The sequence below is a fragment of the Mesoplodon densirostris genome, chromosome 2 (genome assembly GCF_025265405.1).
Source record: "Mesoplodon densirostris isolate mMesDen1 chromosome 2, mMesDen1 primary haplotype, whole genome shotgun sequence".
NCBI classification, from domain to species: Eukaryota; Metazoa; Chordata; class Mammalia; order Artiodactyla; family Ziphiidae; genus Mesoplodon; species Mesoplodon densirostris.
The window spans coordinates 166,730,763-166,749,567 of NC_082662.1; the positions used below are offsets into that span (position 1 = coordinate 166,730,763).

The 18,805-nt window shown below is 41.1% G+C and overlaps 1 protein-coding gene across 1 annotated transcript in view; it reads left to right on the top strand.

Moving 5' to 3' along the window:
• Window positions 1–18,805, top strand: part of ADCY10 (adenylate cyclase 10) — a 98,463-nt gene that overhangs the window by 39,101 nt on the left and 40,557 nt on the right. Inside the window, exons 16-19 of the mRNA XM_060088611.1 lie at window positions 3,037–3,311; window positions 4,754–4,890; window positions 16,689–16,817; window positions 18,466–18,747. Coding sequence (XP_059944594.1) covers window positions 3,037–3,311; window positions 4,754–4,890; window positions 16,689–16,817; window positions 18,466–18,747 — 823 coding nt within the window. The remainder of the gene's footprint in view (window positions 1–3,036; window positions 3,312–4,753; window positions 4,891–16,688; window positions 16,818–18,465; window positions 18,748–18,805) is intronic.

Here is an 18,805-nt window from a genome sequence, read left to right on the forward strand (position 1 = left end):
CAGCCGCTCCGCGGCATATGGGATCCTCCCAGACCGGGGCACGAACCCGTATCCCCTGCATCGGCAGGCGGACTCTCAACCACTTGCGCCACCAGGGAGGCCCTAGTTATTTGTTTTTGTTTTGAAACTTTTCAGTTGGTTCCGATCCACAACCTAGTTGGAAACCATGAGTAAAGCTGTGCTTTGACTCTGTGCTATGACAACAATCTTTGGATCCTTTACTGTCAGTATGACTTCAGGCAAGTGGCTTAACTTCTCTGTGCCTAAATTTTCTCAGTAAATAGATTCAATAGTGCCACCTCCTATGAATGTTACGAAGATTTTTTTTTTAATTAAAAAAATTTGTTTTGGCTGCATTGGGTCTTTGTTGCTGCGCACGGGCTTTCTCTAGTTGCGGTGAGCAGGGGCTACTCTTCGTTGCGGTGCGCGGGCTTCTCATTGCAGTGGCTTCTCTTGTTGCGGAGCACGGGCTCTAGGCGCACGGGCTTCAGTAGTTGCCGCATGTGGGCTCAGTAGTTGCGGCACTCAGGCTCAGTAGTCGTGGCTCGTGGGCTCTAGAGCGCAGGCTCAGTAGTTGTGGCGCATGGGCTTAGTTGCTCTGCAGCATGTGGGATCTTCCCGGACCAGGGCTCGAACCCATGTCCCCTACATTGGCAGGTGGATTCTTAACCACTGCAACACCAGGGAAGTCCGTTAACGAAGATTTTAAATAAGTTCATTTATGAAAGCACATCACACAGTGCTGGGAACATAGTAGGTGCAGTGTAAGTGTTGGCTTTTTTCACATCAGAGAGGACCTGATTCCATCTCCTCATTTTATCTTATTTTTTAATTAATTTTTATTGGAGTATAGTTGATTTACAGTGTTGTGTTAGTTTCTATGTTGTGTTAGTTTGTTGTGTACAGCAAAGTGAATCAGTTATACATATATATATATATATATATATATATCCACTCTTTTTTAGATTCTATTCCCATATGGGTCATTACGGAGTGTTGAGTAGAGTTCCCTGTGCTATAAAGTAGGTTCTTGTTAGCTATCTATTTTATATATAGTAGTGTGTATATGTCAATCCCAATCTCCCAGTTTATCCCTCCCCCCACCTTTCCCCCTTTGTAACCATAAGTTTGTGTTCTACATCTGTGATTCTGTTTCTGTTTTGTAAATAGGTTCATTTGTACCATTTTTTTAGATTCCACATATAAGTGATATCACATGATATTTGTCTTTCTCTGTCTGACTTACTTCACTTAGTGTGATAATATTTAGGTCCATCCATGTCGCTGTAAATGGCATTATTTCGTTCTTTTTTATGGCTGAGTAATATTTCAGTCTCCTCATTTTAAATGTGAAGAAGCTGGCGCCATTGATGTACTATTGAATTCATGTAGGTTTTTTGGTTCCTGCTTTACTCTCCCCAATTCACAGATAATTCACTGACAAGTCTATTCTGTGACTAAAACTCACATTTCTAACTGCCCTGTAGTTTTTATTTATTTATTTATTTATTTGGCTGCATTGGGTCTTTGTTGCTGCACGGGGGCTTTTTCTAGTTGCGGTGAGTGGGGGCTACTCTTTGTTGCGATTCGTGGTCTTCTCATTGCGGTGGCTTCTCTTGCTGTGGAGCACGGGCTCTAGGTGCGCAGGCTTTAGTAGTTATGGCTTTCAGGCTTAGTAGTTGTGGCTTGTGGGCTCTAGAGCACAGGCTCAGTAGTTGTGGTGCATGGGCTTAGTTGCTCTGTGGCATGTGGGATCTCCCTGGACCAGGGCTCGAACCTGTGTCCCCTGCATTGGCAGACAGACTCTCAACCACTGAGCCACCAGGGAATTCCCTGCCCCGTAGTTTTAAAGATATTAGTCAAATACAAAACAAAACAAAACAATGGGATGCTAACTCCTATTCATTAAAATGTTCTCAGGGTCAGTGAAGAACTAACGATCTGGCGACAGAATGGGGCTGTAAGAGGGGACTTACATATATGTGATAAGGCAGGCTATAATACTTTATAATGATCATCTTCTGAAATTCGAAATTTGAATGTAGCCTTTGCTGCTCTAGTTTATAAAAACATGCAGAGGGAAAGAATGGCTTAACCCAATCTCTTCCCAGAGGGAAACAAAAGAAGCCAAGAGCAGTCTGGAGCAGTAAGAGTGGGGAAGGTTTTCTCCATTTAGACATCTTACACTATGGAATTGCAGGGCCCGCTATGCAGGGGCTCACAGTAAATGTAAGCTCTATATTTTGTCTAATACTTTCTCCCCAGTGCTTAAAACAGTACCTGACCCTAACAGATGCACAATAAATGCTTAATGAGTAAATAAATAATTCAGACTAGTTAGGGAAAGGTACTCTACACAAGAAAAGGGACACACGATCTGTTTTTAAGTGTAACATGTGCCATAGTTCAAGCTAGAACAGCATAAACTGCCAGCAGGGCAAGGACCAGGTGAGTTTCTCTCAGCACTCTGCCTCCAGCACCTAGCCCAGTGGGTGCTTCGTAAGTATGTGTTGAATCGATGTTGGTTGAATAAATGTCAAATAAGTATTTCCAGGAGACCTTCATTTTTCAATAGATGAGAATGACTTGAAGTAAACCTCAGTAATTTTTATGTAATGGCTGTTTAACTTGACTAAAACCCCATCTATCCTATATATTTACATTATCTTTACACAAAGATTTGACCAAGTAAGAGTCTATTCCAGCCAGTTCTGTCCCAATTGCCACAGATTCCAATTAGCGGAATCTAAATTAACACAAAGTTATTAGAAAGAACCGATTTAACTTAGCTTCACAAAACTCGGTGGATACACATGCGTACCCATACATGTGTATAAAAAACTGAAGTCACGGGAGTTCCCTAGTGGTCTAGTTAGGATTTGGCGCTTTCGCTGCCATGGCCTGGGTTCAATCCCTGGTCGGGGAACTGAGATCCTGCAAGCTGCTTGGTGCGGGCAAAAAAACAAACAGAAACAAAAACAAAAAAACCCCTGAAGTCCTACAGCATTTTTCTTTCTGTTTCTCCACCTTGTCCAGACAGTGAAAGAGGAAAGGATTATTTTCATCATCGATGAAGGCCAGTTTATCGATTCAGCCTCCTGGACCTTTATGGAGAAGCTTATCCGGTCTGTTCCCATCTTCATCATCATGTCCCTGTCTCCCTTCATCGACATACCCTGTGCAGCTGCCAGTGCCATAATGAAGAACAGGAACACCACCTATGTCACCCTTGGAGCCGTGCAGCCTAAGGACATCCTCAACAAGGTCTGCCTAGACCTCAACGTCAGGGGCATCCCCAAAGAACTAGATGCGTGAGTAACCTATTTCTATCCTGAGGCCTTGACATCTGCACTCATTCTCCAGGTCCAGACTTCATCAGATTCCTTAAGATGTGTCTAAAAGTGGCCATTTCAGGATTCTTGCTGGGCCCGCCTTTCAAAGGGGCCACTGAACCTGCTTGATAGGATGGATGCTGCTCACTTTTCCTTTTTTTTTTTTTTTTTTTTTTTTTGTGGTACGCGGGCCTCTCACTGTTGTGGCCTCTCCCGTTGTGGAGCACAAGCTCCAGACGCACAGGCTCAGTGGCCGTGGCTCACGGGCCCAGCCGCTCCACGGCATGTGGGATCTTCCCGGGCCGGGGCACGAACCCATGTCCCCTGCATCGGCAGGCGGACTCTCAACCACTGCGCCACCAGGGAAGCCCCACTTTTCCTTGTTATGGTCCCTGTTACACCGTCTCAGACGTTGCTTAGGACATCAGTTTTGTTTCCCTTTCATCATGCAGGCTATGGGTACACTCACTCTAACCCACAGTGACCAAGGGCGCTGTCGTGGGCAGGTAACATGAAAGGCAAACTGGTAAAAGCCTTAAGAACCACAGCCCACAGCTGAGCAAGGTCTTAGTCGCTGGCAATAACGTGGTCTGGTGCTGGTGTTCCCTGTCATGGTAGATGGTGACGTCAGTGCTCCCTGAGCTTCTCAGTGACTCCTCTCCTGGGGTCTTGACAGCAGTCCCCTTAACAACATGGACAATGCCTCTTCCTTAGCTGGCTGTTTACAAGCCACCTTGGTATCTGTATCTGTTCTTTCTAATGAGGTTGCTTTGCTTCTGGAAGAGAAACATCTTGGACAAAGTCTCATTTAAAATAACTCCAGGGGCTTCCCTGGTGGCGCAGTGGTTGAGAATCCGCCTGCCGATGCAGGGGACATGGGTTCGTGCCCCGGTCTGGGAGGATCCCACATGCCGCGGAGCGGCTGGGCCCGTGAGCCATGGCCGCTGAGCCTGCGCGTCCGGAGCCTGTGCTCCGCAATGGGAGAGGCCACAGCAGTGAGAGGCCCGCGTACCACAAAAAAAATAAATAAATAAAATAACTCCAGGCATGAATTTTGTGTGTTCTTTCCCTTTGTCTCTCTGTCTCTCCCTCTTTCTCTCTGTATATATGTATTTATTTATTTATTATGTATGTATTTATTATATATGTATACATTTATTATATATGCATTTACTTTTTTTTTTTTTTTTTTTTTTTGCGGTACGCGGGCCTCTCACTGTTGCGGAGCACAGGCTCCAGACTCGCAGGCTCAGCGGCCACGGCTCACAGGCCCAGCCACTTCGTGGCACGTGTGATCTTCCCGGACCAGGGCAGGAACCCGTGTCCCCTGCGTTAGCAGGTGGACTCTCAACCACTGCACCACCAGGGAAGCCCCAAAGATGGTTCTTTGATATAAATAGATTGCATTATTTTCACTACAGGTACCTGGCCGAGGGAAGCTGTGGGATTCCATTTTACTGTGAAGAATTGCTTAAAAACCTGGACCATCACAGGGTACTCGTTTTCCAAACAATAGAGTCTGAGGAAAAGACAAATGTGACCTGGAATAACCTGTTCAGTAAGTCCCATAATGATGGTTCTTTCTCCCTGTCTCCTTCTGCAGAGAGGGTGGCAAGCATGGGCTTTTCCATAGGCTGCTTCCTATACAGGTCAGAGGTTTTGGGGAGGCAAAGAACGGTGGACTTGATATCCCAGATAGTGAGAGAACTTAACATTGCCCAGGACTCACTGAACTGGGAGAAAGAATGTAGACCTGTAATAGAAATGAAAGAATACTGGAGAATCTTAAAGCCCAGAATCAGAACTGACGGGGGATGTAGATGTTATCTGGGAAAAAGGATAACTTGTTTTCCAGAGGTAAAATTATTAGCTCAAAGTGAATTGTCAACAAGGTTCTCATGCTACAGAGACATACAGAAGGATGAACTTTGAGATGATGTCACAAAGAGGGCAGTTGGAATTTTTAAGAAAATAGTTTCAGTGAAGGGAGAAGGGTAGGGGTTGGGCAATGGGGTAAGGATGCAAGCTGGGATGTAGAGGATTAAGGTTAACATGAATGATAAGAAAATGTCTGTGGTGGATATACTAGTTGTTTAGGGAGACAGCAGTGATGAGAAGAAAAAAATCATATTCTAGCAAAAATAAAAAGAAAGAAAGAAAGGAAGAAACTATGTTTTGACACAAAGGAGACCATGAAGGTTTAAGAGATAGCATCTCTTCCATGAAAAGAGAGAATATAAAGATGTAATCATCTCTGGGCTTTCTATCACCTCACACCGGTCAGAATGGCCATCATCAAAAATTCCACAAACAATAAATGCTGGAGAGGGTGTGGAGAAAAGGGAACCCTGTTGCACTGTTAGTGGGAATGTAAGGTGATACAGCCACTATGGAGAACACTATGGAGGTTCCTTAAAAACTAAAAATAGAACTACCATATGACCCAGCAATCCCACTACTGGGCATATATCCTGAGAAAGCCATAATTCAAAAAGAGTCATGTACTAAAATGTTCATTGCAGCTCTATGTACAATAGCCAGGAGATGGAAACAACCTAAGTGTCCATCAACAGATGAATGGATAAAGAAGATGTGGCACATATATACAATGGAATATTACTCAGCCATACAAAGAAACGAAATTGAGTTATTTGTAGTGAGGTAGATGGACCTAGAGACTGTCATACAGAGTGAAGTAAGTCAGAAAGAGAAAAATAAATACAGTATGCTAACACATATGTATGGAATCTAAAAAAAAAGGTCATGAAGAACCTAGGGGCAAGATGGGAATAAAGACTAGACTACTAGAGAATGGACTTGAGGATACAGGGAAGGGGAAGGGTAAGCTGGGACAAAGAGAGTGGCATGGACATATACACACTACCAAATGTAAAATAGATAGCTAGTGGGAAGCAGCCACATAGCACAGGGAGATCAGCTCGGTGCTTTGTGACCACCTAGAGGGGTGGGATAGGGAGGTTGGGAGGGAGGGAGATGCAAGAGGGAAGAGATATGGGGACATATGTATATGTATAACTGATTCACTTTGTTATAAAACAGAAACTAATACACCATTGTAAAGCAATTATACTCCAATAAAGATGTTAAAAAAAAAGATGTAATCAAAAGAAAATGTTGGCCTTGAAGTTAGGAGTCCAGAGTTCCAGTTCCACATATGCCATTTAATAGCTAGTATTTTAGGATTAGTCACAACCTTTATGGCCAGGTACCTGCTATAAAATGGGGGGTGGTGGTAAAGGAAACTCAAATCCTTTCTTATTTATTCATTCAACAAACATCTACTGAGCACCTTCTCTCTGTCTGACACCACAGGAAGCATTCTGGGGACCTCTTGGAGTATAAATGAAGTGACTGAATACAATAATACTTTGCTGTCTCATTGATTTTTTTAATTAAACTTTTTGAGGTGATTATTAATTTACAGGCCATTGTAAAAAATAATATAGAGAGATTCTGTATACCCTTTACCTAGTTTTCCCCAGTAGTAGCATCAGCAAAACTACAGTATAATATCACAACCAGGTCCAATAAAGATGTTAAAAATATATATATATCACAACGAGGATGTTAATATTGATGCAGTCAAGATACAGAACATTTCCATCACCATGAGGATCCCTTATATTGCCCTATGATAGCCACCCCCCACTTCTCTCCTACCCCTACTTCCTTCTTAACCCCTGGTAATCACTAATCAGTTCTCCATTTCTATAAGTTTGTCATTTTAAGAATTTTTATAAGTGGAATAATATTGTATATGTAATCTTTTGAGATTCTTTTTTCACTCAATGTAACTCTCTGGAGATTATCTACGTTGTTGTGTGTGTCAATAGTTTGGTCTTATTAGCTGCTGAGTAGTGTTCCATGGTATGGACATACCTCCATTCACCTGTTGGAGGACATCTGGGCTGCTTACAAAAAAAAAGAAAAAGAATGTTAAAGAACATTACTGAGTCAGTTGACAAAACTGGATTATGGACAGTAAATTATTGTATCAATGTTAAATTTTCTGAAGATGATAAGTATATTCTACTTATGTAAGAGAATGTTGTTATTCTTGGGAAATTCAGAGTAAAGTATTTGGGGGTTAAAGGGCATGAATTATGCAACTTAACACTCAAATGAAATGCTTTAGAAAAAATAAGTACATATAGAGAGAACAAAGGCTATAAAAAATGGAGCAAAATGTTAACAGTAGATGAATTGGAATAAAGACTATATAGTGTTATTCTTACAACTTTTCATAAATTTGAAACTGACCAAATAAAATAAATTTTTTAAAAACCAAACAACTTGGGGCTTCCCTGGTGGCACAGTGGTTGAGAGTCCGCCTGCTGATGCAGGGGACACTGGTTTGTGCCCCGGTCGGGGAAGATCCCACATGCCATGGAGTGGCTAGGCCCGTGAACCATGGCCACTGCGCCTGCACATCCGGAGCCTGTGCTCCGCAACGGGAGAGGCCACAACAGTGAGAGGCCCGTGTACTGCAAAAAAAAAAAAAAAAAAAACCAGACAACTTTTAGTGGTTTCCCTCTGAGTGTACAATGAAATCCAAACTCCTTACCTTGGACTGGAGATCCCTGAGGGAGCTTCCTTCCACCCGCTCTGTGGCCTCACCAATAGTCTGAAATGTGCTCCAGCCACATTTCTGCTCCTCCAACACCCGAGCTCCTTTCTGCTCCCTCTCCTCTGGCATTTCACATACCTGCTCCCTCTCTCCCTTAGCTCAGGTGTTACCTCCTCACAGCCGCTTTCTCTGACCATGCCCTGCTTAAGGAAGGCCTTCCTCTCTCTGCACTTTCCTGTTAGTCTCTATCACCAGGTTTATTTCTTTCACAAAACTGACTCACATTAGGAGATTATCTTATTAAGTCACTTTTCCTGTATTATGATTAGTTGCCTAAATATCTGTCTCCATAAATGTTAAGATCCTTGAGGGCTGGAAGCATGCATTAGCCACATTTATAGCCTTCCCAGGTTATGGTGCATAAAAAGTCTGTACTGTGTTGAAATGAACTCTCCAGCCCTTACTGTCTGTGCCTACTCACGTGGCACTTGTTTACTGCCTGGTCGTCTGGCTCTCTGTGTATATACCTTATCTTTCCAGGAGGTCGGGAACTTAGTATGTTCACCCTCATATTTCCACATCACCTATTTCAGTGTCTTGCAACTCAACTGTTAATGAATGACTGGAGGGACAAATAAGTAATGCATTTTGGAGTACCAGGAGAAAAATGACTAGGCAAGCTCACTATTCAAACTTCACCTTTTTTTTTTTCTTGGTATCATATGGTATACTTACTATCCTACTTGACTCAGCTGAAGATTTTCCAAACTCAATATTCCTCAACAATTTTACCATTATGGCTATGTAATATTTAAGGTAATCACTGTGTTATGGCTGGATATTTAGGCTATTTACAATATTTTAATGTTTAAGGAGACTATGAGCATCTTTTTTCAACATATTTTTTCTGGATCACTATAATCATATGAGTTTCTAATATGAAAAATTACGTTGCTGAAAGTTATAATCTTAAGGATTTTGGTCAGATTGTTGTCTTTTTCTTAACACCTTTATTGGAGTATAATTGCTTTACAATGGTGTGTTAGTTTCCACTGTATAACAAAGTGAATCATCTATACATGTACATTTATCCCCATTTCTCCTCTCTCTTGCGTCTCCCTCCCACCCTCCCTATCCCACCCTCTAGGTGGATACAAAGCACCGAGCTGATCTCCCTGTGCCATGCAGCTGCTACTCACTAGCTATTTTACATTTGGTAGTGTGTATATCTTCATGCCACTCCTCACGTCGTCCCAGCTTACCCTTCCCCCTCCCAGTGTCCTCAAGTCCATTCTACATCTGCGTCTTTATTCCTGTCCTGCCCCTAAGTTTTCAGAACCATTTTTCTTTTTAGATTCCATATATATGCGTTAGCATACGGTATTTGTTTTTTTCTTTCTGACTTACTTCACTCTGTATGGCAGTCTCTAGGTCCATCCACCTCACTATAAATAACTCAATTTCATTTCTTTTTATGGCTGAGTAATACTCCATTGTATATATGTGGCACACCTTCTTTATCCATTCATCATTCAACGGGCACCTAGGTTGCTTCCATCTCCGGGCTATTGTAAATAGTGCTTCAGTGAACATTGTGGTACATGACTCTTTTTGAATTATGGTTTTCTCAGGGTATATGGCCAGTACTGGGATTGCTGGGTCATATGGTAGTTCTATTTGTAGTTTTTTAAGGAACCTCCATACTGTTCTCCATAGTGGCTGTATCAATTTACGTTCCCACCAACAGCACAACAGGGTTCCCTTTTCTCCACACCCTCTCCAGCATTTATTGTTTCTAGATTTTTTGATGATGGCCATTCTGACCAGTGTGCGGTGATACCTCATTGTAGTTTTGATTTGCATTTCTCTAATGATTAGTGATGTTGAGCATCCTTTCATGTGTTTGTTGGCAATCTGTATATCCTCTTTGGAGAAATGTCTATTTAGGTCTTCTGCCCATTTTGGGATTGGGTTGTTTGTTTTTTTTTGATACTGAGCTGCACGAGCTGCTTGTATATTTTGGAAATTAATCTTTTGTCAGTTGCTTCATTTGCAAATATTGTTTCCCATTCTGACGGTTGTCTTTTCATTTTGTTTCTAGTTTCCTTTGCTGTGCAAAAGTTTTTAAGTTTCATTAGGTCCCATTTGTTTATTTTTGCTTTTATTTCCATTTCTCTAGGAGGTGGGTCAAAAAGGACCTTGCTGTGATTTATGTCATACAGTGTTCTGCCTATGTTTTCCTCTAAGGGTTTTATAATGTCTGGCCTTACATTTAGGTCTTTAATCCATTTTGACTTTATTTTTGTGTATGGTGTTAGGGAGTGTTCTAATTTCATTCTTTTACATGTAGCTGTCCAGTTTTCCCAGCACCACTTATTGAAGAGGCTGCCTTTTCTCCATTGTATATCCTTGCCTCCTTTAGCATAGATTAGTTGATCATATGTGTGTGGGTTTATCTCTGGGCTTTCTATCCCGTTCCATTGATCTGTATTCTGTTTCTGTGCAAGTACCATACTGGCTTGATTACTGTAGCTTTGTAATATAGTCTGAAGTGAGGGAGCCTGATTCCTCCAGCTCCGTTTTTCTTTCTCAAGATTGCTTTAGCTATTTGGGGTCTTTTGTGTTTCCATGCAAATTGTGAAATTTTTTGTTCTGGTTTTGTCAAAAATGCCAATGGTAGTTTGATAGGGATTGCATTGAATCTGTAGATTGCTTTGGGTAGTATAGTCATTTTCACAACGTTGATTATTCCAATCCAAGAACATGGTATATCTCTCCATCTGTTTGTATCATCTTCAATTTCTCTCATCAGTGTCTTATAGTTTTCTGCATACAGGTTTTTTGTCTCCTTAGGTAGGTTTATTCCTAGGTATTTTATTATTTTTGTTGCAGTGGTAAATGGGAGTGTTTCCTTAATTTCTCTTTCAGATTTTTCATCATTAGTGTCTAGGAATGCAAGAGATTTTTGTGCATTAATTTTGTATCCTGCTACTTTACGAAATTCATTGATCAGCTCTAGCAGTTTTCTGGTAGCATCTTTAGGATTCTGTATGTATAGTATCATGTCATCTGCAAATAATGTCAGTTTTACTTCTTCTTTTCCGATTTAGATTCCTTTTATTTCTTTTCTTCTCTGATTGCTGTGGCTAAAACTTCCAAAACTATGTTGAATAATAGTGGTGAGAATGGGCAGCCTTGTCTTGTTCCTTATCTTAGTGGAAATGGTTTCAGTTTTTCACCATTGAGAACAATGCTGACTGTTGGTTTGTCATATATGGCCTTTATTATGTTCCGGTAAGTTCCCTCTATGCTTATTCTCTGGAGGAATTTTATCATAAATAGGTGTTGAATTTTGTCGAAAGCTTTATTTGCATCTATTGAGATGATCATATGGTTTTTCTCCTTCAGTTTCTTAATATGGTGTATCACATTGATTGATTTGCATGTATTGAAGAATCCTTGCATTCCTGGGATAAACCCCACTTGATCATGGTGTATGATCCCTTTAATGTGCTGTTCGATTCTGCTTGCTAGTATTTTGTTGAGGAGTTCTACATCTATATTCATCAGTGATATTGGTCTGTAATTTTCTTTTTTTGCAGTATGTTTGTCTGATTTTGGTATCAGGGTGATGGTGGCCTCATAGAATGAGTTTGGGAGCTTTCCTTCCTCTGCAATATTTTGGAAGAGTTTGAGAAGGATGGATGTTAGCTGTTCTCTAAATGTTTGATAGCATTTACCTGTGAAGCCATGTGGTCCTGGACTTTTGTTTGTTGGAAGATTTTTAATCGCAGTTTCAATTTCAGTGCTTGTGATTGGTCTGTTTATAATTTCTATTCCTTCCTGGTTCAGTCTCAGAAGGTTGTGCTTTTCTGAGAATTTGTCCATTTCTTCCAAGTTGTCCATTTTATTGGCATAGAGTTTCTTGTAGTAATGTCTCATGATCCTTTGTATTTCTGCAGTGTCAGTTTTTACTTCTTTTTCATTTCTAATTCTGTTTATTTGAGTCTTCTCCATTTTTTCCTTCATGAGTCTGGCTAATGGTTTATGAATTTTGTTTACCTTCTCAAAGAACCAGCTTTTAGTTTTATTGATCTTAGCTATCATTTCCTTCATTTCTGATCGGGTCTTTATGATTCCTTTCCTTCTTCTAACTTTGGAATTTTTTTGTTCTTCTTTCTCTAACTGCTTTAGGTGTAAGGTTAGGTTGTTTATTTGAGATGTTTCTTCTTTCTTGAGGTTGGATTGTATTGCTATAAACTTCCCTCTTAGAACTCTTTTTGCTGCATCCCATAGGTTTTGGGTCATCGTGTTTTCATTGTCATTTGTTTCTAGGTATTTTTTGATTTCCTCTTTGATTTCTTCAGTGATCTCTTGGTTATTAATATTGTACTGTTTAGCCTCCATGTGTTTGTATTTTTTACAGATCTTTTCCTGTAATTGATATCTAGTCTCATAGTGTTGTGGTCGATAAAGATACCTGATACAATTTCAATTTTCTTAAATTTACCAAGGCTTGATTTGTGACCAAAGATATGGTCTATCCTGGAGAATGTTCCATGAGCACTTGAGAAGAAAGTGTTTTCTGTTGTTTTTGGATGGATTGTCCTACAAATATGAATTAAGTCCATCTTGTTTAATGTATCATTTAAAACTTGTGTTTCCTTATTTATTTTCATTTTGGATGATCTGTCCATTGGTGTAAGTGAAGTGTTAACGTCCTCTACTATGATTGTGTTACTGTTGATTTCTCGTTTTATGGCAGTTAGCATTTGCCTTATGTATTGAGGTACTTCTGTGTTGGGTACATAAATATTTGCAATTGTTATATCTTCTTCTTGGATTGATCCTTGATCATTATGTAGTGTCCTTCTTTTTTTTTTTTTTTTTTTCTTTTTGCGGTATGTGGGCCTCTCACTGTTGTGGCCTCTCCCGTTGCGGAGCACAGGCTCCGGACGCGCAGGCCCAGCGGCCATGGCTCACGGGCCCAGCCGCTCCACGGCATATGGGATCCTCCCAGACCGGGGCACGAACCCGTATCCCCTGCATCGGCAGGCGGACTCTTAACCACTGCGCCACCAGGGAGGCCCTGTAGTGTCCTTCTTTGTGTCTTGTAATAGTTTTTATTTTAAAGTCTATTTTGTCTGATATAAGAGTTGCTACGCCAGCTTTCTTTTGATTTCCATTTGTATGGAATATCTTTTTCCATCCCCTCACTTTCAGTCTATATGTGTCCCTAGGTCTGAAGTGGGTCTCTTGTAGACAGCATATATACGGGTCTTGTTTTTGAGCCCATTCAGCCAGTGTATGTCTTTTCATTGGAGCATTTAATCCGTTTACATTTAAGGTAATTTTCCATATGTATGTTCCTATTACCATTTTCTTAATTGTTTTGGGTTTGTTATTGTAGGTCTTTTCCTTCTCTTGTGTTTCCTGCCTAGAGAAGTTCCTTTAGCATTTGTTGTAAAGCTGGTTTGGTGGTGCTGAATTCTCTTAGGCTTTGCTTGTCTGTAAAGCTGTTAATTTCTCCGTCGAGTCTGAATGAGATCCTTGCTAGGTAGAGTTATCTTGGTTGTAGGTTTTTCCCTTTCATCACTTTAAATATGTCCTGCAACTCCCTTCTGGCTTGCAAAGTTTCTGCTGATGGATCAGCTGTTAACCTTATGGGGATTCCCGTGTATGTTATTTGTTGATTTTCCCTTGCTGCTTTTAATATTTTTCCTTTATATTTAATTTTTGATAATTTGATTAATATGTGTCTTGGCATGTTTTTCCTCGGATTTTTCCTATATGGGACTCTCTGTGCTTCTTGGACTTGATTGACTATTTCCTTTCCCATATTAGGGAAGTTTTCAGCTATAATCTCTTCAAATGTTTTCTCAGTCCCTTTTTTTTCTCTTGTTCTTCTGAGACCCCTATAATTAGAATGTTGGTGCATTTAATGTTGTCCCAGAGGTCTCTGAGACTGTCTCAATTCTTTCCAGTCTTTTTTCTTCATTCTGCTTGGTGATAGTTATTTCCAATATTTTATCTTCCAGGTCACTTATCCGTTCTTCTGCCTCAGTTATTCTGCTATTGATTCCTTCTAGAGAATTTTTAATTTCATTTATTGTGTTGTTCATCATTGTTTGTTTGCTCTTTAGTTCTTCTAGGTCCTTGTTAAACGTTTCTTGTCTTTTCTCCATTCTATTGGCAAGATTTTGGATCATCTTTACTATCAGTACTGAATTCTTTTTCAGGTAGGCTCCCTATTTCCTCTTCATTTGTTTGGTCTGTTGGGTTTTTATCTTGCTCCTTCATCTGCTATGTATTTCTCTGTCTTCTCATTTTGCTTAACTTACTGTGTTTGGGGTCTCCTTTTCGCAGCCTGCAGGTTCGTACTTCCCGTCGTTTTTGGTTTCTGCCCCCAGTGGGTAAGTTTGGTTCAGTGAGTTGTGTAGGCTTTCTGGTGAAGGGGACTGGTGCCTGTGTTCTGGTGGATGAGGCTTCATCTTGTCTTTCTGGTGGGCAGGAGCACGTCCGATGGTGCCTTTTGGGGTGTCTGTGAACTTAGTATGATTTTCAGGCAGCCTCTCTGCTAATGGGTGGGGTTGTGTTCCTGTCTTGCTAGTTGTTTGGCACAGGGTGTCTAGCACTGTAGCTTGCTGGTTGTTGAGTGGAGCTGGGTCTTATTGCTGAGATGGAGCTCTCTGTGAGAGCTTTTGCCATTTGATATTATGTGGGGCCGGGTGGTCTCAGGTGGTCCATGTCCTGAACTTAGCTCTCCCACCTCAGAGGCTCAGGCCTGACACTTGGCCAGAGCACCAAAACCCTGTCACCCACTTGGCTCAGAAGAAAAGGGAGAAGGAAAAAGAAAAAAAAGAAAAGAAAAGAATTAAAATAAAAATTAAATATATATTGTTAAAACTTAAAAAAAATAAAAAGTAATAAAAACAAAGGAAAGAAAGAAGACAGCAACCAAACCAAAAAACAAATCCACCAATGATAACAAGCGCTAAAAACTATGCAAAAAAGAAAAACAAAGAACAAAACAGACAGACAGAACCCTAGGCCAATGGTAAAAGCAAAGCTATACAGACAAAATCACACAAAGAAGCATACACATACACACTCACAAAAAGAAAAATAAGAGGGTCTTCCCTGGTGGTGCAGTGGTTAAGAATCTGCCTGCCAATGCTGGGGACACGGGTTCAAGCCCTGGTCTGGGAAGATTCCACATGCCACGGAGCAGCTAAGCCTGTGTGCCACAACTACTGAGCCTGAGCTCTAGAGCCTGCGAGCCACTACTACTGAAGCCCGCACGCCTAGAGCCCGTGCTCCGCAACAAGAGCAGCCACCACAATCAGAAGCCTACACACTGCAATAAAGAGTAGCCCCCCCTCGGCGCAAATAGAGAAGGCCCACACGCAGCAACAAAGACCCAACGCAGCCAAAATAAATAAATAAATAAATAAATTTATTTTAAAAAAAGAGAAAAAGAAAAAATATATATATATAAGAAAAGGAAGAGAGCAACGAAATCAATAAACAAATCTAGCAGTGATAATAAGCTCTAAATACTAAACTGAAATAAACATAAAGCCAGAAACAAATTAGATGCAGAAAGCAAACCCCAAGTCTACAGTTGCTCCCAATGTCCACTGCATCAATTTTGGGATGATTCGTTGTCTATTCAGGTATTCCACAGATGCAGGGTACATCAAGGTGATTGTGGAGATTTAATCAGCTGCTCCTGGGGCTGCTGGGAGAGATTTCCCTCTCTTTTCTTTGTTCACACAGCTCCTGGGGTTCAGCTTTGGATTTGGCCCTGCCTCTGCGTGTAGGTCGCCTGAGGGCATCTCTTCTTCACTCAGACAGGATGGAGTTAAAGCAGCAGCTGATTCGGGGGCACTGGCTCACTCAGGCCAGGGGGAGGGAGGGGTACAGAATGCAAGTGAGCCCGCAGCGGCAGAGGCCAGCATGATGTTTCAACAGCCTGAGGCATGCTGTGTGTTCTCCCAGGGAAGTTGTCCCTGAATCACGGGACCCTGGAAGTGGGAGGCTGCACAGGCTCCTGAGAGGGGAGGTGTGGTTAGTGACCTGTGCTTGCACACAGGCTTCTTGGTGGCTGCAGCAGCAGCCTTAGTGTTTCATGCCCATCTCTGGTGTCTGTGCTGATAGTCGCGGATCGCACCTGTCTCTAGAGCTCGTTTAGGAGGTGTTCTGAATCCCCTCTCCTCACACACCCTTTTGGGAAGTCTGAGGTCTTCTGCCAGTATTCAGTAGGTGTTCTGTAGGGGTTGTTCCACATGTAGATGTATTTTTGATGTATTTGTGGGGAGGAAGGTGATCTCCACGTCTTACTCCTCTGCCATCTTGAAATCTTCACCATTTTTAATATCTCTTTCTGACAATAACCACATCTTAAGTAGAGTACAGTCTTCCACAGAATGTGTTTGCCTCCGAGTGTTGGTATTTCAATGTGCATACAAGTATATATATAAGTGTATAATATAAGCTATATTTGTAAAACTGCATGTCTTATGGAAGACATCCTGTAGTTATTACCAATCTTTTTTTTCTTGGCGGGAGGGGAGGAAAAACATGTTTTGAGTAAATTTTGATTTTCATATATCAGTTTTACTTAAAACACAGTATTCCAGAATACTTTTCAAGCCAACACACATCTCTGCCTGCTCTTTCTCATGTGAGACCCATCTCGAAGTTTATTGGAAAATCCAGATAATAACAGTGACTCTCAACTTTTCTTCCCTTTTACCTCTCTATAGAGAATTTTGCTAAGCCAACAGAGGACTTAAAAATATTTACTTTTGGTCTTGAGGAGGGAAATGAAGAAGTCTGTAACCTTGCTAGTGGTGTCAGATTGAAAAACTTGTCACTGCCAACATCATTAAAAGGTAAAGAAAATTTGACCTGGTGTTCATTTTCCAGGACCTAGATTCCCCTCTTGCTTTCTCTAGGATGCCTCCAACAAAGGAGAAAGGAAGATAGAAGACTGGCTTTGTTCTTTGTTTTGTGTTGCCCAGGCAATGGGAAGGTTCCATTGCAGGCTTGGCTTTTCTGCTTCTAAACAGGAGCCACCTTATCCCTGTGCATATGCTGGAGTCTGATTTGAACAAAGTTTTATTCAACTGCATAAAAGAATGAGGTATAGTACATTTTCAATTAAACAGAAATCAAATAATGAGAGAGAAAATCTAACAGTGATACTTTTCCTGCTATCTACTTCCGTAAGAAATGACAAACAAGGGAATTTATATCAGGGATATACTGTTATTCATTTCAAGAAAAATGAATTTCAAGCAGTGTTCTAGCATGCATTCAGCTCCAATCCATGCCATCTATAAAATGTTCAACTTCAAGTGTTTAGTACAAGGATGAGACCTCAAGTTCTCTGTCTCCAAAAGAGCAACATTTGTGTTTCATTCACTATGTCTACTAAAATAGCAAGGTGGATTAGCTTGGTTTCTTTTAATCAATATTTTTTATTGCAGTATAGTTGATTTACAATGTTGTGTTAATTTCTGCTATACAGCCAAGTGATTCAGTTATACATATATATATATATATATATATATATATATATATATATATATATATATTCTTTTTTTTTTTTTTTTTTGACCACACCGTGCAGCTTGCGGGATCGCAGTTCCACTACCCGGGATTGAACCCAGGCCACGGCAGTGAAAGCCTGAATCCTAACCACTAGGCAACCAGGGAATTCCCACATTCTTTTTTTATTTTTAATATTTTTTTCTATTATGGTTTATTATAGGATACTGAATATAGTTCTCTGTGCTATACAGTAGGCTTTGTTTATCTGTTCTACATATAAAAGCTTACATCTGCTAACCCTACTTATATCTGGACTAGCTTGGTTTCTACAGTGTTCTGTGGACATATTGAGAAGTTCATATTTTGTCCCTGAGGAGGGTGATGTAATAGAAGGACATCCTGGTCAAGATGTCCAAGAAGCCATGTGAGCTATGATACCCGAGCTTAGATGAGAAGATGGAATTGGAGCTAGGAGCTCTCTGACACTTGGTCATCAGCCTATAGAGATGGTAATGGGTTGTCACAAGAATAACTGAATCCCTGGGGCAGATAGAGAGAAAGCTTATTGCTGGGAAGCTCCAGGAGAAAGGGCAGCCAGTGAAGAAGACAGAGAATGAGCAGCTGGAGAAGTCACCACAGAGCACGGATGGCAGGCCCTACTCCTTCTGACCACTTCTCACCACGACCTCTGCTCTCCTCACACACCCTTGTCACACTTTCACACAAAATCAGAACACCTTGAAATCAATCTTATTGTCGTGGCCAATGGGACATGCATATTTTTAGGTCATAGCATCTCCATCTTTTGTACTCCTGACACAAGTGCTATCCGTGAAATAGCTACTAAGCAAATACTTCTTTTGGCCTAGCTCAGCTGGGTGTAGTTCTATTGAACAAGAACTATAGAACAGGACAGTTATCCATCTCTAGAATGTATTTGATAAAGACAAATGACTAGTTCCCTACTGTGTGGCTTTCCACCTGCAGAAATCTCTCTGGTCCAGCTGGATAGCATGAGCCTGTCCCACCAGATGTTGGTGAGATGTGCAGCCATCATTGGCCTGACCTTCACTACGGAACTGTTGTTTGAGATTCTCCCTTGTTGGAACATGAAGAAGATGATCAATGCCCTGGCAACCCTCGTGGAATCCAACGTCTTTGATTGTTTCCGGAATGGCAAGGAGCTCCGAATAGCCCTAAAACAGAACGCGGCCTCGTTTGAGGTGAATTATCGTTCCCTCTCTCTGCAACCACCCTCTGAAGGAATGGGTAAGTAGAGCCCGGAGGTGACCCATATTTCCTTTAGTTTAAGGCACATCTTGCTAAA